The sequence below is a fragment of the Limanda limanda genome, chromosome 12 (assembly GCF_963576545.1).
Source record: "Limanda limanda chromosome 12, fLimLim1.1, whole genome shotgun sequence".
In the NCBI taxonomy this organism is placed as follows: Eukaryota; Metazoa; Chordata; class Actinopteri; order Pleuronectiformes; family Pleuronectidae; genus Limanda; species Limanda limanda.
This window is the reverse complement of record NC_083647.1, coordinates 9,283,282-9,305,526: the sequence shown is the minus strand read 5'-3', so window position 1 is coordinate 9,305,526 and position 22,245 is coordinate 9,283,282. Positions and strand designations below refer to the sequence as shown.

At 40.3% G+C, this 22,245-nt stretch overlaps 2 protein-coding genes across 5 annotated transcripts; both read left to right on the top strand.

Moving 5' to 3' along the window:
- The first annotated feature begins 213 nt into the window (after positions 1-213).
- Positions 214-3,852, top strand: tdh2 (L-threonine dehydrogenase 2). Its single transcript, XM_061083163.1, has 8 exons — positions 214-516; positions 1,152-1,194; positions 1,271-1,341; positions 1,437-1,586; positions 1,670-1,842; positions 1,939-2,029; positions 2,119-2,388; positions 2,942-3,852. The coding sequence occupies exons 1-8, from the start codon at positions 324-326 to the stop codon at positions 3,085-3,087; spliced, it is 1,137 nt and encodes a 378-aa protein (XP_060939146.1). The 5' UTR covers positions 214-323; the 3' UTR covers positions 3,088-3,852.
- A 1,525-nt stretch (positions 3,853-5,377) lies between these two features.
- srrm1 (serine/arginine repetitive matrix 1) lies at positions 5,378-16,213 on the top strand. 4 transcript variants are annotated; one of them, XM_061082362.1, is made up of 17 exons: positions 5,378-5,458; positions 6,340-6,429; positions 7,927-8,049; positions 10,124-10,294; positions 10,558-10,658; positions 10,764-10,988; positions 11,197-11,382; positions 11,512-11,610; positions 11,772-11,980; positions 12,169-12,249; positions 13,006-13,095; positions 13,306-13,435; positions 13,540-13,626; positions 13,714-14,196; positions 14,297-14,471; positions 15,051-15,221; positions 15,374-16,213. In XM_061082362.1, exons 1-17 carry the CDS (start codon positions 5,438-5,440, stop codon positions 15,491-15,493), a joined length of 2,562 nt encoding a protein of 853 aa, XP_060938345.1. In that variant the 5' UTR covers positions 5,378-5,437; the 3' UTR covers positions 15,494-16,213. The 4 variants fall into 4 exon arrangements, with proteins under 4 accessions (XP_060938345.1, XP_060938344.1, XP_060938343.1 ...); XM_061082361.1 differs by having other exon boundaries at positions 11,491-11,610; positions 13,009-13,095; XM_061082360.1 differs by having other exon boundaries at positions 11,491-11,610.
- The last annotated feature ends 6,032 nt before the right edge of the window (positions 16,214-22,245 follow it).

Here is a 22,245-nt window from a genome sequence, read left to right as displayed (position 1 = left end):
AACTGAAACGGTGACCAATCGGATGGGCTGGTGATCTCTTCACTCTAACATTTATGCCTCCGAAGCTCTTTATCAGCATTTATCTTGTGATTTAGTTTAGTGGAATAGTTTTGGATTGACTGCAACTGCTGGTGTTGGATCAAGAATCATCTGTGTGGGATTTCTGATTTTCTCAGCACACAGGTAATGTATTTTTTACATATAATCCATATATAATACTATTAAAAATTATCTTGTCTATAATTTTTTCTTAAGATATTTATCTTTAATAAATATGGTCTCATGAGGTTCTGTTTATCTTTTCTAAAGAGCTGCTGCTGGACATGCATCCGGGCGTGAGGGTCCATGTGCCCACTCTGGCCCTGCTGGGCATGTTTTGCCGAGGTTGCCTGAGCAGAGCGCAGAGTTTGCCCCGTCGCAGCTTCAGCACTTTGCACAAGCGAATGAGCAGGTGGAACAGTGTGGAGACCAGCAGCCCGCTACCTTCTCAGGAACACCCTCGTGTCCTCATCACAGGTTAAACAAATCCACATTTGTCTGTTTATAGCACATAATGGCTGCTGCTTTCTGACACTCAGGGAAGTGTGGACTTTACCTGCCCAAAAGCTGGACCCTGGAGGCTGCCATTGTTTTCTACCACTTTCACTGTGCAACCAATGTTTGGCTTCTGTTGGCAGTAGAGCTGTTACAGTTTGGGGCAGGATGCCTTGCTCAGAGTCATCTCTGTGGAGCCGAGAACAGCATAAAACACAACCAGGCACATACTAAGTTTCAAACAACAGGTTACGTAGAAGTTCTGGAGTGAAGGTTTCATATGATTCAGTGACATGAGTGGAATACTACGGACACATGCTGTCCATTCTGTCTGTTCGAGTTGTTTTCACTCTGCACCAGCACCAGGACCCCATTTTGACTCATCACAATAGAGTGCATGCACACAGTGCTAGTCACATAAAAGAGCCAATGAGTGGCACTGGGTGAGAATAATAGCCTCTGCCACTTTTTGTCCCATGATAAAGCTTTGGAACAAATGAATGCGTCTCCAGCTTAAGCATGGTGCGCCAAAAACGTTGATATCACGTTCATACTGAACTCCGGGCATGTTTTGTTTTTTTGCAAAGATGATATATTCAATGTGTCTCTGTGTACAGGTGGCCTCGGGCAGTTAGGTGTGGGGCTTGCACAATCACTGAGGTGAGTTATTCATAAATTCCTGAGATATGGCAGTTTGTGAAAGTTTGAAATTTGACATCTCCTTATAAATGTCTAGAAAACTGTATGGACAAGAGAACGTCATCCTGTCAGACATCAAGAAGCCTCCGCCTCATGTTTTCACCAGTGGTATGCAAAATATAAATACGTTTTTATGGCTTTTTGTGTCCTGTTTTTCCCTTTGTTAAAACTTTTAAATGCTCTTCCCTCTCTTTTCCCAACAGGTCCATTCGTATACGCTGATGTGTTGGACTACAAGAACCTTAGAGAGATTATTGTAAATAATCGAATCACTTGGCTCATCCACTACAGTGCTTTGCTCAGTGCTGTTGGCGAGGCTAATGTGGCTTTGGCTCGCAAGATCAACATCACAGGTCCACTGGATTGCATACGATATTTACAGGTAACACATTTTCAGAAAGATTGTCGTGTTTTGACTCTATTCTCTATGTTCTAGGCCTTCATAACGTGCTGGACTTGGCCTTGGAGAACTGCCTGCGCCTCTTTGTCCCCAGCACCATCGGAGCGTTTGGCCCCTCCTCTCCACGTGACCCGGCCCCAGACCTCTGTATCCAAAGACCTCGAACCATTTATGGCGTGTCCAAAGTGCATGGGGAGCTGATGGGAGAGGTGAAATTATTTCTAGTACACATACAAACACACTTATGATGCCATGATTGAATTTATAGATTTTCAGATCTCATATTCATGTTAATCATTCTTCAGTATCTCCATCATAAATATGGCCTGGACTTCCGCTGCCTACGTTACCCAGGTGTGATATCGGTCAACAGTTCTCCTGGAGGAGGAACCACAGGTATTGCTCAACTTAACATCTGCATATACCACACTCTGAGAACCTATATATGTGTACAGCAAAACCAGCCCAGACCTCTTTCTTCACAGACTACGCAGTTCAAATCTTCCACGATGCTCTCAGCACGGGTCACCACGAGTGCTACTTGCGACCTGACACTCGTCTACCCATGATGCACATCTCTGACTGCCACCGTGCCACAGTGGAGTTCATGCAGGCTCCGGAGTGCCAAATGTCCCTGCGTACCTACAACATAGCTGCCATGAGTTTCACTCCGGAAGAGGTGGCCCAAGAAATACGCAAGCATCTCCCCCATCTCAAGGTCACCTACAACCCAGATCCTGTCCGCCAGACCATTGGTACGACTTAACGCGTGTGGTACACACACTTTAACACAAAACCTGGATGGGATGATAAAGTTATGCAGCATATATATAGACTGGGGTAGTATCAAACTGGAATGAAACCAGTTCAGCTGCATGTAAATCTATTAAGGGATGTTAATAAGTGACATGTCCTGTTTCGGTAAAATGTTACATGTACTTTGGTATTGAAGAATCACAAGGGCATGTTTGTAATTAAAAGTTAAAACTTTTAACTTTCATGATAAAAACAGCAACATTACTGGTAAGAAAAGATTATTGTTAGTTGTGTACGTGAAAAAAAAATGTTTAAGTGATAAAAGAAATTGAAAAAAAAAAAAAACTATTGACAGTACAGTGGCATTTTAGGTACCAATCAGGTTTCAGCTTGGGCCAGTGCCCCCCTGGCCCCGCCCCTAGATCCATGGGCTCCCTGTCTTTTACGTTTTTTATCCTGTTTTGTTTTTGAATTAATTGTGCAGTTCATATCCTCATCTTCATGTGAACTACTACGAATGGTCTTAATGTGATCATGTTTGTTATTTTGCAGCAGACAGCTGGCCGGTCAGGTTTGATGACACCAACGCTCGCAGAGACTGGGGCTGGGCACCAGACTTCGGGCTTGAAGACCTGGTGTCCGACATGTTGCACTTCATTCGAAACAAGAGGACCAGTAAGGGTTTGCCAGTCAGCTAGCAAACCCTGCTCCACAGAGACTGACCAATGCCCTACCCCTACACGAACAATACACTATCTCTCACTTCACTTTTCAGAAAGTTGTCAGCCACCTATCCTGTGTTTCTCTGGAACATTACAGCAATGAGCCACGGCCTGTTTGTAAGGTGGGGATTCAGTCAGAAGCCCTCAGAATACAGTGGCCATGATGGGATTTCACAAGCATGCACACAGTGACACACACCTCAGTCTTTTTCAGGGAATAATATGCTGTCAAATCTTCTCTCCATCTTTGTTGTTTGTAATTGTGATCGTGGTACCAGCATCACTCATTTGCAAAAGAAATTGTTTTGTTAGCTTCAGTGATTTCCAAAAATATCATACAAATCACGTGCGTGGACTCACCAGTCTGTTAAATGTCTGTTACAATGTCCAATACAATATGGACCAGTCGCACATTGAAAGTATCAAAGCTGTTGGACACTTTGGTTCCATGATCATCTGGAACGGCTGGCCCAGTTAGCTCTGGACTGAAAATACACATCATGTTTTCTGGCTGTTTCATAATATCAAGTGAAAATCACACACTGGACAATAACCCACTCCCCTTGCTGTGGCATCGAACAGGAAGCCTTTAGTTTACTTTCTTCTGGCCAGCAGTGTGATTTTGATTATGAATATGCACCAATAACAAGCCTTATTGACTGTAGATTACTTTTGGAAAACTGTCTAAAATGCAGTGTTGTTTGAATCAGACTTTGAATAATAAAAAATGTAATTTACTTACATAGCAGTGATCATTATATATTGTTCAAGGTCATGTATTCAAGAGAATGTAGAATATACAAAAATATATATTATGATGGTTTCTGTGTGCAATGACTATTGTATGAGTATTTACATTTTAATGTATTGGATACTTGACTAGAACTTGATTACATTTCCGACAATAATATTTTTACTGCAGTACATTCAAAACACAACTATAAATACTATATATTATTAAATATTGCTTAGCCTCCGTATTCTATATTGATTAGGGTGGTTACCGGATGTAATTTTGAGATACTGATAAAGCATATTTAGCTATTTGATACTTCTATACCACTATATTTGAGACAATAATCATACTTTTTGCACCACTACATTTATTACACTACCATTAATACCAAATATGTTTAAATACAGAACTATTATATTTTTGAGGTGCTAGTACTTTAAAAGGTTTACTTTGAGCTATTGGGTACTTCCACTCTACAACATTTTAGGCAATCATCATGCTTTTTACACCGCCACATTTATTACACTACTCTAAATACTATATATCATAAGATATTGCTCAACTTAAGGTCTAGAATTTGCAAAAATATTGATTATAGTCTTGACTTCATGCAATTGTGAGTAGTGGTACATTTTTCACTATTTTATACTCGACTACATTTCAGACAACCCTCATAATTTGTACACTACTACATTTATTACACTACTATAAATATTATATATGTTAACATCATACTATCATTGTTTAAATTTGCAGATTCTATATGTAAAAGGTACAAAAGATTGATTATAATGGTAACTGGGTGCAATTTTGAGGAGCTGGGAATTGAGTATTTAAATTAACTACTGTTGGGTACTTCTATTCTTGCACATCTCAGACAATTTTCATACTTTTTTCAAAACTACATTTATTACTAAAGTGGTAGATTTATTATAATACCATAAATATTATATATCATTACATGTTGCTGAATTTCATGCGTAGTATGTGCACAATGTACAAATGTATAGATTATGTTTGTAACTGGGTGTATTTTTGAGGTACAGGTATTTGAGTATTTCCATGTTGAGATATTCTAGACTTCTCTTCAACATTACAGACAATTATCATACTTATCAGACCATTACATTTGTTATTGATACCACGTAAATCATGATAAATAATACATGATCAAAAGCTAAAAGATGATGCACTGTCATGGATTGAACTACAAAGCAATTTATGAAGTATAGTTACAATTGACCAGTTAAAATTGAAATAGTGCTCACCATTTAAAGCATCAAAGCATAAAAGACATTATGATATGTGATTAAAATTAACAGGAGTCATTCTGCAATATGAAGGCTTTTACATTTCAAATGTTGTACTTTCACGAAACTACAAACAGACATGTTGTCAGTAGTAGTAGTAGTAGTTGTTAGAAATATAATTTATTTAATTTGATGTGTTAACAGGTGATGGACCCTCCTCCTCCTCTGCTGCCATTACAGTACATGTAGTGCCTGTTGCTACCTCCAGGGGTGCCATCTTCATCCGGCTCGCCACACACACGTCTTTCCCAGCGGCGCTTGTTATTCATTTTCTCCGATAATGGACGCGGGATTCTTCCGCGTAAGATCTTTAACTGTACTCCTTTGCTTTCGGTGTCTTGTGTGTTAAGCTGCTTTGCCTTGTGTTGCTTGTTTAGTCCAACGATGTGCCACATGTGTTCAGGTGCAGAGCCGTACAGTCAGAAACGCTACGGTCAAGGCTTCGTCTATCAACTGGTTTCGGTCTTGGCTTTCGCCAATTGTCGCAGTTTAGCTGGGAAACTCCCAAGAGAAAATGCGCGTCTCAACAACAGTTAATGTTTATCATGATTCGTCCTTCTGCAGCGTTGCTCTGCTTACACGCCTTCAATTTACCAGGTTAATGCGCAGTAGGTCACATTTGCAGGAAATAGACGAGCCAACCTTTGCTAGCTAGCTACTTTGGCTGCTTGGTTAAAGATGGCGCCCGGGCGGTACATCGTTTCTGTCTCCATGGGCTCGTCACGACCACTGCTTCCCTTGTATTATAAAGTATACATGGGCTAAAATGTATATAACACAATACCGATGTGGTTTTCAATATAATCTCCTTGTGTTTGGTTAAAGTAGCCGCTAGACTTTGGCTAACGTTAGCCTGTCTGTGGCTAATGCTAGCCTGGATTTGAGGATTAAGTAGGCTAACTGCTAGTTTAGCTAACATTAGCTTACTGGTGTAAAGCTCATCTGACATGAGCTTCATCACCTGCACCAACATTGGCTGATAGTTTAATTATCGATATGAAATAATGTATCGGCACAAGCATTTCAGTGTTTGATAGCCTATATTGAACCATGTGCTGTTTTTGTTTTTCCAGTTTAGCCTGTTTGATAGATTGTGGTTGCATGTCTGAAGCATGCGGTGAAATATGCGTAGATATGATATTCTTGAACAAGTTAAATTAAGATGTGTTGTTTGTTCCTCAGGGCACAAGTGCGGAGCAAGACAACCGTTTCAGCAACAAGCACAAGAAGCTGCTGAAGCAGCTGAAATTTGCAGAATGTCTGGACAAGAAGGTACAAGATCATCCATGTGTTATGTTCAATGCTTTTACAAATGTATTTGTTCCTCCAGATGAGAACTTGATTTCATACGATGTGTGATTTGCCAGTCAACCTTGCCTTTAGACATGTGTTTTAGATTGAGTGAAACTACGAAGCACTGGGCTCCCAGAAGACCTCATTGATTATCTTCACTAACTTTATTAGGGCCCGAGCACAGATAGTGCCAGTGGTAATAGATTACTTTGATTCCTTTGATATCTTGTTTGTCTTAGATGTTGTAAAGGTGAAAGATTTATATGATCTGAAGAGAAACGAGTGTTTGACCTGAACAGATCTATTAGTCTATATGTAGCGATGGGACCAACTACTGGCAAAATGAAAGTAAGCCTTAAATTCGATTTACGTTAAATGTTCTTCATGTGGTCTGCACTTGATGGTGTGGACCGTAGTGAGTAGTGGTGGGGGAAAAAATCGATTCTGTTCATCATCGCGATATTTTGCGCCCGCGATACTATCGATACTGTAGCACAAAGTATTGCAATATATATATATATATATTTTTTTTTTTACAATTATATATGTAACAGCCCCTGGCTGGCAAAGCATGACGAGGAGAGTTTCAGAGTTTAAAAGATACCTAGTGTGTATGCGGAAAAGATGTTCTCCACTGCAGGAGATATAGTAACGGCCCAGAGGAGCACTTTAACATCTGAGCTTGTTGACCAACTCCTTTTTCTGAAAAAAAATGCCAATATTCCCAAATGAAATTAACATTTTGTGTCATGAACTTGCAGCCGACTGGACTCTAGTAGTACACATTTGTTTATTTTTCTCAATTTGATTGAAGCTCTAGGTTACTCTTATTTTTATGATTATTCTCAGGTTTATGTTACTCTATTATGTCTGCTTTATGTTACTGTATTGTATTTAAATAATTGTAAGTTATGTGCTGGGAGCTCAGCGTTCATGTGAGAGGTCTCCTATTCAGAAAATAATTACAAAGGTCCTGTGTCCTGAATGTTCAAGGACAAAGTTTTTGCACTACCCTTTCTTAGTTTTTGCACTTCAGTTAATGTGTAGAAGACAATGTTGTTCACAGAATTAAATGTGACATTTGAAGTGAGGTGAGTAGTCTTATTTTCCAAATTTTTTGTAATGCCTTTGAATAATATGGGGGATATGAATCGCAACATATCGCATAATCGAATCGCAATACTTGCAGTATCGCAATACTATTGAATCGTAGCCCAAATATCGCAATACTATTGAATCATCACATTTTTGCCAATTCCCACCCCTAGTAAAGAGTGATTAGTGGGCAGGGTTTGGCATTGCGTGATGGACACAGGAAGTGAATTGTTATCCTTCCCGTGGTGCGCCGTGAGCCGTTTCGCCCGATCCCCGACCTCCCTCCCCACAGCCACATAGGTCTCGTGTTCGCAAGTGCTCGGGCCCGTTTAGTGCTGCTTCGTTGCCCTAGTTCATTTTGTTTTATTGTGTCGGTCTTAGGTGGACATGACCAAAGTGAACCTGGAGGTCATCAAACCCTGGATTACACAACGAGTGACAGAGATTCTTGGGTTCGAGGATGACGTCGTCATAGAGTTCATATTTAACCAGCTTGATGAAAAGGTAATATCTACAATTGTGTGTGTGTGTATTTGTTCGTTTCAAAACTGTGATAGCTTTGAGGGCATTGTTTAGTCTATAAGATGGGATATACTCAAATGATTGCCATCCTAGTCAAATTGAAAGTGAATGGGTACAGTAACAATTGGTTTCAAACTCATATTTGATGACATAACTATGTTTTGATTTCATGTGACAAGTTCCTTTATTTAGCAGTCTTCTAATGATGATGTGATTTATGATTTAAAAGGCCTGAACCAATATGGATGTAATACCTTGCACCAACACCTAATTAGCTCTCTCCTGAGCCCAAAGTCACTGAGCCCAACTCTCCCTTCATGATGCAGTGTGTGGTTTGAGGTGAGTTATATGCAGGGGTCAGCTATATCATGTCAGTGAAAGACATACCTGAACAATGCCATGATCATATTATCCGTAGTTATTTGTAATGCATCATTTAACTTACCAGATAAGTGTAAACGTCACAGGAATTGTAAACTGGAATCAGGAATGGTTTAACAATGTGCCATATCCAATTGTTAAGCGTAATGGATCAACTTTATATTCTTACAGAATAACTTAAACATATCTTAACACCAAGCTGAAATGCATTGTTGCAAGTGAACATTTCACATTTTTGGCACCTCTGTTGGAGATGGTGTGAAGTGTCCTGTTGCATTTTTAACCACACAAGTGATGTGAAGATGTCATGAACATATATCTCTGCATCACTGTATCCAGCTGAGAACGTACGACTGGACGTCAGCAAAAACAAGATATTCAGTAGATTAAGATATTCTTTTAAAAAGACAATCAAACCCTCTTATAATAGGCAACATCTCATTTGCATTTGATCAAATGTGTAACAGACTTAAAATCTTCAGCTATAACAAGCAGTACTTTCCATCTTGGTGTTAAGCTACATTCACTTTTTTGACCTTGTAAAAATCCTTTTGTCAGTCGAGCTGTATTGCTGAGGCTCACTGATGTTATGTATTTCTTTTTGAAGTAAGTATGTTCTTAATCCAATAGTCATATTGCTACTTAACTTAATAGAGATACATTATGTCAAATAGTTAATCATACTGCCCCACTAAGTGATTTACACATATTATCCTCAATTGATTGATATTATCAGGCTTGGGTCTCATAATATATTTGTGAATAACTGAAATTCTCTTGAGATGCTAAAACATTTGTACAAAAATATGATTAACAATAATTATGCCTTTTGCTTGCTATGAATTTTTTGGGTTGGGTGAACTGTTGAAGCTAAGTTTAAAGGGTACTCTTGCATAGTCATACAAATTTGATAATTGAATTTGATATAAGCGTATATGGCAGTTATTCTTCATAGTCAGTTGTTGAAATAAAACTTCGTTTTGTGTGACTGTGTACTCATTATTGCTTGTTCGTCTCTTGCAATTTAGATAAATGATATAACATTAAGCTCAAGGTGGTTGAGTCTCAAGCAGTAGGGAGGCGGAAGCAAGCCAAGGGAGCTCCGTGCCCACTGATCCCACGGGACTCACTGAAGACACCGGAACTGTACTTGCAGTGTTGGGTTTTAATGCACTCTGTATTGTGGCTATTTGTTTAACTCCTAAAGGGAAGACTGGAATATAGTGGGTGGGTAGGGACACAAGAATGTAAAGTAGTGGGCATAGCACTGAGGAAACCCAATATCTAAGTATTTTTTATAAAAGGCATTTTGTTATTATATTTAATGTATCTGGGGAACAAAATCAGAACTATGCATAACAGCAGTCTTGCATGCAATTGTTATATCATTAGATACGTCTCTCCTCAGCTAGCTCACATTCTCAGTTTGAGTTTGTGAGTATGATTTTAAATCAGTTTTATTTTGATAGTCCAGTATTGGATCCAGGGACATTACATATCTAGTCATTACCATAACATGTGTTGAGTATGTTAAACTGTATAGTAACAGGTTTACTTTAGTGAGGACTAGAAGGTAGGAAGCCCCATATGGTGGGTCCTACCTCCCCCTGATTGGCACCTTCTATCATTTCAATGCCTATATGGCTTCTTTCCCCCCTTCGTGTGTGTGTTGCAGCACCCAGATAGTAAGATGATGCAGATCAACCTGACAGGCTTCCTGAATGGGAAGAACGCCCGGGAGTTCATGAGGGACCTGTGGCCCCTGCTGTTGAGTGCCCAGGACAACATCGCTGGCATACCCTCTGCTTTCCTGGAACAGAAGAAAGAGGAAATTAAACAGAGACAGGTAAGCTTCTCCTTGAGATAACCTGCCAAAATATAGCTGTACGATGTAGAAAGGTCTAGTAACCCAGACAGGTAAAGAAGGTGGTGTAAATGAGTCTGACTTTGGAGAAATGTTTTTGAAAAATATAGAATAATATGTCTTAAACGGAGACAATAAAACTGAACATAGTGTTGGACACCACAGGTGATTATGTTTGAATACTGCTGAATGTTGTTTCTGAAAGTGATGACGTGTACGATCCCTTTTACTTCTGTTTTTGATAGATTGAACAGGAGAAGTTGGCTTCTCTTAAGAAGGTGGATGATGAGAAGAAGGAAAAGGAGAAAGAAAACCGAGAGAGGGCTCAGTCAAAGAGTCCAAGAAGGTTAGAAAAACGTTTATTTATATTGGGATTGGTGTATAGAAGTTGGATTTGTGTATTTATGACAGAAATGGAAATCTTTTCCTGGTTTGCCTCCTTTCTATCCAGGCGGAAGACAAGGTCACCATCACCACGCCGAAGATCGCCAGTGAAGCGCGACAGAAAACCTAGCCCCTCACGCTCCCCACGTCGCAAATCCAGCCCAGTTGGTGGCTCTTCACCCCCTCCACCCCTGATGCAGCTGCCCACAAAACCTGTAGAGCAGCTTGTGGAGCCAGATACATCAGGAAGGTCAATGCCAGAACCAGTGGTCCAAGAAGCTTCATCCACCTGGTTTGTACATTATTCCCTTTGCTTCAAATATCAAGTCTCGTCTTAATGTTGGTCTTTTTTCCATTTTTGTTTAATTAGTTGCTTAAGTCACGATTGAGTCAGGTTTCTAGGTACTGTAGTTGTTTGTACAGAGCAGATTTGTTTTTGGGTAACAGTAATGATGTAACAGGGGAAATTTGGAATGTAAACTTTTGTCTCTGTTGTGTAGTGACACAGTTTTGGAGGTGGTGAAAGCAGACTCAGTAATGGAAGTCAAAGAACCCACCCCTGAGAAAGTTCTGAAAAAAGAGGAAAGACCGCGGTCACGGGAAAGGGACAAGGAAACCAGACGGGAAAGGCCTCATCACCGCTCCCGCTCTCATTCACGCTCTCGCAGACGACGCTCCCGTTCCAGGTAATTACAGAAATGTATGGTAAACCATATGATGTGTTATAGTCTTGTCTCTGAATGAGAACTTCAGAGTTCGAAAACATTTTGAATTTGCGCTCTTTAACCTTTCAGATCTTTTTCCCCTCGCCGAAGGCCCAGTCCTAGGAGGAGAATGTCTCCTCGTCGAAGGAGTCCTCCCCGACGTGGCCCCCCCAACTCCAGAAACAGACACAGGCGCTCCCCAGTCCGTAGGTCAGTGTGAAAGCCTTTGTGCCGGTTTGAACCCTTACTCTTTTTATTTTAGTAGCATATATTGCTACAAGGTGCTATTGTGTTTATCATATCTTGACCATGCAAAAAGACTTTGGACCTTAGCAACACATTGGAGAGAAAAATGTTTTTGTGTCCTGCAGGAGGCGCTCTCGCTCTGCTTCATCCTCCCGCAGCAGCTCTGCACACTCTGGCTCTCCTAAAAAAGTGATGAAAAGAATATCTAACACACCACCTCGAAAACAGCTGCAACATCGGGACACATCCATTAGCCCTGCAGGGAAGGAAAGACGGTCACCATCTCCCAGAGGGAGAAGAGGACTGGGTTCAGCTTCTCCACCCAGATCATCTGGTAAATATTCATAATCCTCGTTTTCCATATTGGTTCTTAGAAATTTTATATAATTTAAGTCTTGATAAATTCTTTGTACTGTTCTTTTAAAATGGAAGGAGTTAGAACAAGCTCATTATTTGAAATGCTTCATAATTATAATAAAAAGTATTATTATATACCAAATTTCTTGGTGCCTTGTTTTTAAGGTTTAAAGCGAAAACCAGGAGGAAGGGGTGATTCTCCGCCTGATAACGCCAAGGCCAGACATTCTGATGGTTCTGACTCCGGTAAGAGATACTTTATTTTGAAAAACGAGTTAAATTACTATTAAACTCTTATTATTAAAACTAATAAAGGCCTTTCACCTCATCGTTCCCAAACTGAGGTGACTAATCATAATGGAGACCCCAGCAAATTTGGTTTGTCAATAATGGTCACTTTTTTTCTTTCTTGGCTTATAATCAGGAGGGGTTTAATATGGATGTTTACCTGTTAAAGTGTCATTGCAACTTCAATGTGATAAGTGATTAAATTGTTGGTTTGTATACTTTCCATACTTTGTGTATTCAGTCTTATTACAAAATACACACTTTAAATCTTAATGCCAATAACATGGAAATGATTGCAACAAGAGCACTAAGTTTGTTCTCTGTGCAGAAAACACAAGTTGACATTTCCACAGGCTTGAGTCTCATGTAAACGTTACGAACTTCTTTCCAACAAATTTCATTCGACGGCCTTAAAAAGTAGTTTAATAACCTCATTACTGTGCTTCCATTTAACATGCTCAGATAGTTCTGTGTGATAATGATGTATTGATCCAGATATTTAGTCACTACAAACTGATCAAACAATATACACCAACACAGGGGACACAAGTAGCATAAATACATGGTCACTTTGCACTATGCAATGTTGTAACCTTAAGAAAATAAATTTAAATAAATAAAAACAACTTTTTTTCTTTTATCATTTGTATCCATGGTAGTCTGTAACACTGGTTTTGTAAAAACTGATGGGACACTCAATGCTCTACATTTCAGAAGAGGGTAAAAATGAAAAAGGGGCAACAGCAGATCCGGTGCAGCAGCAGCGACGTCAGTATCGCAGGCAGAATCGACAGTCGTCTTCAGGTTAAAAGCGTTTTTATCCCTGTACTTTCCTTTCCTATACCCAACCCCTCTCTCTCTAACCAAGTCTTTGTCTGTCATCTTGTTACTTATTGTCTCATGGACTTTTGCAGCTGTGTCCTAACACCCCCAACCTTGGTGTCTTCTCCTCACAGCTTACAGTTGAGGCTACATTTGAACCGTTGCTGATGCTCTTCATCTCTGTGTTTTCAGATACCGGGTCTTCCTCCTCAGCAGATGAAGGGCCAAAAAGGCCAACAGCAGGGCCAGCTGCCAGAAACGGTGAAGTCAGGAGGAGACGTACACCTTCTCCGAGGAGGCGACACAGGGATCCATCTCCAAGGTCAGATACTAAGCAGAGAGTTTGCACTGAATGGTTAAACTTCTAAAATCCAAATTGGTAGTATCTGCATATGTTCTTATAAAGTATTTTTGTTTTCCTTGCAGGAAAAGACGTTCTCCATCTCCTCCACGGAGACGTCGCTCCCCTTCTCCCCCACGACGCAGAAGATCTCCCTCTCCTCCTAGACGCAGGTATAAGCATAAGCATGTGCTGTCATTTTGATATTAATAATTGACCATTCAGTTTTTTTTTGATAATTAAAATGTTGTGCTTCTTAGGTCTCCTTCTCCACCACCTCGCCGCCGATCTCCATCCCCTCGGCGTTATTCTCCCCCTATCCAGCGCCGCTACAGCCCCTCACCTTTGCCTCCACAGAAGAGGAAGATGTCCAGCTCTCCTGCAAAGCGCTCTTCCCCAGGAGGCAAGCGACGTCCCTCCAGGTCTCCCAAGCGCAGAAGTTCTCCTGGTCCAAGGAGACGCACACCTCCACCCTCCTCATCACCACCCAGACACAGGAGGAGCCCTATGTTGCCTTCTGGCTGGCAAAGCAGAGATGCGCGATCCCCTCCTGCAGCAGCAAACCGCCTGTCCCCATCCCCAGTGAAGCGCGGTCGCGTTGTCAGAGATTCCACTAGCCCCCAGGCATGCTTCAAAACCTCCAGCTCATCTCCATCTAACCAGCGGAGACAACAGTCCCCTTCACACAGCGGCAAGCCCATCCGCAGAGTGTCCCGCACCCCAGAGCCACGCACCAATCAGAGGTAAACAAGGAGCAGGCATTTGTCAAAAGTCAGAATTGTTTTATATTTTTGTTTATGCAACATTACTCTTTAAATGTCTTCTAATGTCAACCATTTCCAGCCCCCAGCCTATGAGGAGAGCATCTTCCAGATCAAGATCTGGTTCCCCTCAACCAGCAGCTCAGAAACGTCCAGCCCCAGCATCTGGCTCCCCCTCACCGTCACGCTCAGCCAGTGGCTCCCCCCCACCAGCCAAAAAGGCCAGCAGCGGATCTGGCAGTCAGTCCCCAAGCAAGGTTCAGTATTATATCATATTGACCTTTGGTTGTCTTAGAAGTATTAACCTCTTCATGTTTATAATTAAATCTTTGATATTATCTGTATTTCTGAAAAACCTTGATTTAAAAAAAAAAATATATATAAATTGCCTAATTTATCAAAACAATGATTTGTTAGTTACATCCACTAAAAGTTTCGTTCAGCATCCTAAAAGGTGGTAGTTTTAAACTGACCTTTATTTAAGATGATTATTTATGAAGGCAGATAATTATGCAGCGAAACATTTTTTTACAGGATGATTATCTTGGCCATCTAGGTATCCAATGTCAACTCGGTCCTTTCTTCATTGTGTTAAATACTCCTCTAATTATGAAATATGCTAAATCATCCCATCTCCTAAACAGTTATGACCTTTAATGCATCTTGAGACATAAAAACAAATTTACTTAATTGATGAACATTTCCTAGAGCTGTTGAGTGAGAGCCCTGCTGTGGCATAATCCCCCTTTGGCATAGGAACGCTGATAGTTCATTCTTGTTATGCTGGTTTTAAAAATCATTTTGCTGAGTCCTCAACGATGTTCACTTTATTGCAGAACTCTGACATTGATGGCAGCTTAAAGAAAAAGAAGAAGAAGAAGGAGAAAAAACACAAAAAGGAGAAGAAACACAAGAAGCACAAGAAGCATAAGAAGGAGAAGAGCGGTGCCCCTGGTGCTGGAGAAGGACAGGAAAACCAGGGTGTGGAGGATGGAGATTCAAGGAAGGTACAAATTAGTTTCAGTGATTTTTAGAAACCGAGGGCCTCATATTCCTGTTCAGAAAGTGTGAAAAATAATCTGACTATTTTGTTTGCAGGGCACCTTCATTGTTATCTGAGCTGCAAGTTGAGTGATGTATTTCATGATTGTGCATTTAGGAATCGGAGAGTGAAGTAGACGACAGCCTTGACGACCTGGAGAAGCACCTAAGAGAGAAGGCCTTGCGCTCCATGAGGGAGAAGGGGAAGACCCAGATATCTCCATCACAAATGTCCTGAAACCAAGGAGCTTCATCACTTTTGAATTTTCCTCTTTCTCTTGATGTTCGTCATCAACCTGGTTCAGCTTTAGAATGTACAAATTGATAATTCTCGAGTCTTTTTTTTTTCTTCTTTTTACTGGTTTGGTACATTCTGAAGAGTGTGTTGCATAAAGAGCTTGATTTGTCAGTTGGTGTATTATCTAACGTGTAAAGAAGCTTGTGTTGTCCTTTTTAAATTGTCGAGCAGGGAAATGGACGAATCTCAGAGGTTAGAGTTGGGCAGGTTTCAAATATTTTCCACAGCCTACTACACAAGAGTTCATTGAGAAATGATTGCATGTGCAGTGATTGTCTCTGATGTGCATGAACCACTTGCATTACTGAGTGTGAGGAACCATCGTACAGTAACCTCCTGTTACTACTGCCTTTCAGTAGTGGAACCAGTGGCATAGCTGTTAGAGGCTCTAACAGAATGTCACGTCCCACATTGTAACTTAATGTTTGGCATTGTCTAACCTGCTGTTTATTTCTCACTTTGAAATTTTGTTGTTTTAAAACTCAACCAGTCTGAAATTAAACTGAGTCTGCTTTAATTTCCCAAATTAATAGATATGCAATTTTACGTTGTCACTCTTGCACCAAGCTAATCTCTGTGGGACTGCTCTTTGATTTGTATTTAGTAACCCTGGCTCTTGTCATCTGGTCATCCTTTCGAAATTAAAACCTTTTTATAGGATATTTGTAGTTTCATTAATTTGTGATCTTCTCTGTCTATTGTTTATCATAATATATAGATTGAGTTTAATAAGGGGAAAAACATGAAAGGCATACATGGACTTAACTAGATTTTCATTCACTTCTCAGTAACACATTCAAATGAGGTATGTGTGTGCTAAACCAAAACATCCAATGGCACAACAACATTCAACATGTCAGAAAAATATGTCCTACAAAAAAACTGCTAGTTTCTTCATCACTGTAATAATATATAGGAGTGAAAATTACAGTTAACAATGCTCACCCCCCCATCACTTGAAGTTAACCCCTGACTGATTTCTCTAACTGAATTGTTTTATTAATTACAATTGGCAAATAATCCAAAGTAAAATAGGCAAAGGGCTAAATTGATTAAGAGGACAAATTTACAAATGCAACTAACTAAATATAACGTGTTTTCTTAAAGAGGACTATACCGCCTAAAGAAACTGGTGGATTGGGATGGTCAGGAAATGACAACATTTTAAATAAATGCAGAAATAAAAGATATATACTTAATATGATTTTATTTGTATAAAACTACAATTTATGTATTTTTGTCCTCTGGGAAATTAAGGCAAAGTTAAAGGCAAACCCTTTGTATCAGTCAATATCAATATGTGTTGCGTCATTATTTATTTTAGTCTCAAAGAATGCTGGAGGTTGTGTTTTGAAACTAAGAGCAGAGACACACTCACCAAACAAAAGATTAAAAGAGATTAAGATACATTTATTTGTCCCAAACACATGCACAGACATGCACAAGCACACTCATGCAAGAAGGGAAATTTAACCTCTGCTTTGGTGCAGGACACACAGAGCAGTGGGAAGCCATGTACGGCGCAGATGTTGGGGGAGTAAGGTGCCTTGCTCAGGGGCACAAGACAGGGTAGGGAGAATCCTCTTCGAATTTTGGACAGATCAATCCAGGTTCGTCTTTTTGTTGTTTCTCCGTGGAGTCGAGAACCAGACACGAACCAGAGACCTTTTCTGCCACTAGTCCACCGCCTCTCCCTTAGATATTACAAACCTGATGCAGATCAAATGTCTTATACCTCACTGTGCTTGCACAATCCATCAGCAATATATCAATATATATTGAATTGATATTGATGAAAATTATATAGCGATTATATGATATTGTTTATTGATCAGTTCTAATCAGCCAAAATCAATAATTATAACATTATTTCCAGGGCCGGCCCTGGCAATGTTGGCGCCCTAGGCGAGATTTCAAATTGGCGCCCCCCAACATACACACGCAAACTGTCATGCATCCACAATAACTTTTGGACTGTATACAGATGCACACACAGGCAGACAAAATTGTAAGCTATAAAAAACAATAAAAATAAATAACAAAAAATATAAAGAGTCCAAAATCAGCTGTACTGATATCATGTCATGTCGACACAAATAAACATTAATGATGTCCACAATCGGGGTGATTCTTACCTCTAAATTGTTCCTTCTTCTCCTCTACTTTGCGGTGCTTTCTGAATTATGCACCTGATAATTTAATCTTTTTTTGATTCATCTTTGACTCTAACGGCAGTCTGTCACCGCAGCGTGTCTGTTCACACAGGGAGCCCATCCAGGAGGATGTTTTAGATGCTGGCTTGCCTGTCCACGGAGCCACGGATGGTGACATCAGCAAATGTCCCTACTATGCTGCCAAAATGAGTAGTTATTATACTTATCATTGTATGCATCATGCTGCTATGAGGAACTGTTGTGAGGTTGTTGTTGTCAAGGTTTGTTTTTCTCTATTTGTGCATCCAGCGGCGTCGAGTGGAACGGCATATGCCAGTCAACTCGCCATGGCCGACCTCTGACACCCAACGGGACAGGTTCTGTTTGCGACTTGTATTGCTGCTCTGGCTGGATTCGCTGCATGGTATCTGATGTGATCCCGCCTCCAGCCTGTCATTTTGCTGCTGAGAGAGGGAGAGGGAGGAGAAACATTGAAGGAAGCCGAATAAGGAGATTGAGACCATTTCATAGTTTAATACAAACATTCTTTAGGGGTCCAAGCTAATTCAATATTGCACTTAAAAACTGTAACTGGCTATACAGCTGACAATGATGCACCTATATACATCTACATATACACAAGTACAGTTCTTTTTTTGTGTCTGGAGTCGCTCCGTTGGCGAGAAATTATCTCCAAACAGAAGTTGTTCGGACCAATCAAAATGTCAGGGCGGGCTTTATACGATGATGGACAGATTATCAACAGTTACGTCATCAAAGACTGCTTGGGTTGACTTTGTTTTCCAAAAACATGCCTGCCTGGAGAGCTGAGATGTGTAGATGCTGCCATTGAGTCTCTGTAAGTTCTCCGTGTATCCTTAAATTATTTTTACAACACCGGCAAAAATCGTTCTTCATCTTCTTCTTTTACTTCTTCCAGCGTGCGTGCAGTTGAGTTCTGTTGACAACAACTATGCGTCGCTTTAAAATCCATTCTCATATTTCGTAATTCATACTTGGCCTCCAGAAAGTTGTGCACAAGTGATAGGAATCTGAAGCTGTTTTTCAAGACATAGCAGACCTACACTTTGACAAGTGCATGTTTTATTAAAACTATTTCAGATAATTGAATGTCTACTGATGCATGTTGAAATGATTCAATTATTTGCTTTGGGTTTTTAAGCTATATTATGATTAAGGTGTAAACAGATAAGTTTGAGATGGAAATATTCTTCTTCTAATATTAATGGTTTATCTAAATTCTTCTAATAGACCTGTAGTTTATCTACTTGATGGTTACTTATGTTCGAGGTAGGTCTTTTAACATCTCATTTGTTTTGAATACACAAGTATCCACCATCGCTACAACTGGGTACCCATCGTCCATATGACTTTGACGTAAGTTTTCTCCTGTTAGTACAAAATTATAATACAAAATTAATTACACTGCATGTGTGATTTATTTTAATTTTCACCCTGACACAGTATGCTTGTTGCACATAGAGTACCAAAGGAGATGTGTTGATAGTAACATTTAAACCAGGATGCTGTGCTCTCAACGCATACTGCATGTGACTATGCAATATTCTTTCATTAGCAAAGCTCATTCAGGACAACAGCTGGAGTGCAGCTGTTTGGTCACAGCCATGGAAACCTAAGGAATGATACTGATGTGTTATGCATTCTCGTTTCTCAGGTTCCTGCTGCATAAAGATGGCAATATAGTATGATGGGCATGGACTGCCTGATATAACCCTGTAGTGTCCATGTTAATTCATTTTCATGCCAGTGTTTTTTTTTTAAATGCTAAAAGTGTTTTTGGAAATACAGAAGGGACACATACTTGAATTTCAGGGACGCAGGTTGAGCAAAGTGTTACGTGGGGAGGACTAATTTGTGTTGGTTTTGAATTCTCTTGCATTTTCATTAACCCCAGTTCTTAAATCCCTTTGTGTGTCTAACTGAACAGAACTTTATTAGTAACTGAAGAGATAGAGTAACCTTCATGGTATGAGAGGGAAAATCCAGTAGTATATCCTGCTGCTAACGGTGAAATGAAACTCCCTTCTTTTTTTTCTGTTCATGCTGAAATAAAGTGGATTCACTTGGTCTGACGTTTTCGATCACATCTTTATAAAACACCTCATTAGCTTCACACTACAAACCCTGTGGGGGGGGGGGGGGTGTTTTTTGAGACAGGATTACAGATTCATTCACTAGACTGGCACTCAGTAGAGCTCAACAGAGCCGTACAGGTTCCTTCTACCAAGTTTTGTGGTTTTTGGTCCAGTAGTTTATTACATGTTGACTGACAAATCAGAGGTGAAAACATAACCTCCTTAGCAGAGGTAATAAAACCTCCACACATTTATCAACGAAATGTCACCAACAATATTAATAATTAGAAACACAACAGGAAATTAAAAGTAGAATGAAATGTTTCTAGAATATCTAAATAGTTGACGGGTAATTTTCTGTTGGTCGACTTATCAATTAATTTGTTAAAAGCTAATTTTCGCCTGCTACTTAGTCTATAGGGTTTTTATACTGTGTTTTATTTACATTGTATATATTGGCTTATTTTTGTCGTGCACTGGTTGCTGGTTGTACATCAAATTGCCCTTGAAGGATAATAAAGATTTTCTTTTATGGACAGCTTTAGTTAATCACAAGCTGCACAAACCAAGCAAGAGCAGCAGAGGAACCCAGCAGCCAGCAGAGGGCAGCCTCAGGACATCGCATTGAAACCAGCAGCAGCAGACTGTGATTCTTGTAAGGCGTCAGAAGACAAGTTTTGAAACTACTGGGTTATTCTCTTACAATAGGTTTTTAAAGCATGTTAAATCCTCCAGTATCTAAAATCCAAAAATATAAAAGTAACTTCTAAGTAAGGTATTAAGGTAGAAAATATTTTTTCTGAAGTGTGTATAAAAAGCAGCATAGAATGACACGAACACACACACACGATAATTTGTCCATCTTCCTAGGGTGCTTAGTTCCACTTGGGAGTCAGCAGGCGGTTTGGCCTAGTGGGTAGAGTGGTCGTTCTTCAACACGAAGGTCGCAGATTCGATCCCCAATCTTTCTTGTCTTCGTGCCGGCAATATACTGAACTCTTAAAATTGGCAGGATTTCAATCACTTATTTTTAGCAAAATATATTACACTATGTAAATTTAAATTAATTAAATATAAAAAAGAAAAATCAAATTAAATTAAATGAATGAAAAAACAACAAAAAAAAACTGCGCGCGCAATTCCTGCACAATGGGCTTCTGCGCAGGATGTGCATTTTTAAAAAAAAAATTAAATTTAATTAATTTTTTTTTTATTTTTTATATTTTATTTGAAATGGTTATGGTTCATTTTTGTTTTTAAATTGACATATTATTAGATATTGTGCAATGAATAGGTGGTTGAAGTCCTGCCAACTAGCCTGAGTGCCAGACGAATTTAGCCCCGCCCACAACATTTTTTGGTCGGGAAGGTCGGTCTGGAGTCGCTCCGTTGGCGAGAAATTATCTCCAAACAGAAGTTGTTCGGACCAATCAAAATGTCAGGGCGGGCTTTATACGATGATGGACAGATTATCAACAGTTACGTCATCAAAGACCGCTTGGGTTGACTTTGTTTTCCAAAAACATGCCTGCCTGGAGAGCTGAGATGTGTAGATGCTGCCATTGAGTCTCTGTAAGTTCTCCGTGTATCCTTAAATTATTTTTACAACACCGGCAAAAATCGTTCTTCATCTTCTTCTTTTACTTCTTCCAGCGTGCGTGCAGTTGAGTTCTGTTGACAACAACTATGCGTCGCTCAACATACGTCACATACTACGTTGGTCTGATTGGTTGTAGGTCTATCCAATTGAGCTAAGAGGCATTTTTTTCCTGGTTCGGTTGAAACACGCCCCATAATCACAGCCCAATGGAGCGGTCTCAGACTCATATTCTGACTAGAATCATGAGTATGACAACGTCAGGCTACCTGCCAACACACAGCCTGCCAAACTGACCCATGAGGTCGGACCCAGCTCCTGTGTCCACTGGTGTCCTGGTTCCACCCATGGCAGCGTAGTGGCGTGGGGCTGGCTCATCCCTGCGGCCCAGGCAGCGCATTTCTCCGCGCTGGGTCAGGGCTAAATGATGCTGGTCTTCACAGGTGACTGACCTACGCAAGCCTGTAGCCGCCCCCCACAGGAGATTATGTGCTTGTGTGTGTGTGTGTGGCCGCGGCGCTTCTCGGTTCTTCGCGGCATTAAGCTGCCAGTGCGAACATGGGCAAGGAGATAAGACGGACCGCTTTTCGCGGCGCTTCTACCTCCGGTGCGTCCCGGGGTTAGAGGATGATGGTGTGACGTTAATATATTGTTTTACATTGCATGTGTCACGTCATGATAATTCAGTCTCTTGTGCCGCGCCCTTGGCATTTTTCAACCCAGGCAAACGCCAGGTCGCCTGTACCAGGAGCCGCCCCGAATTTTGCTCCTGAGGGAAGGTTGAGGTTTTAAACACTGATAAACAAAAAAACATTTTACAAATCA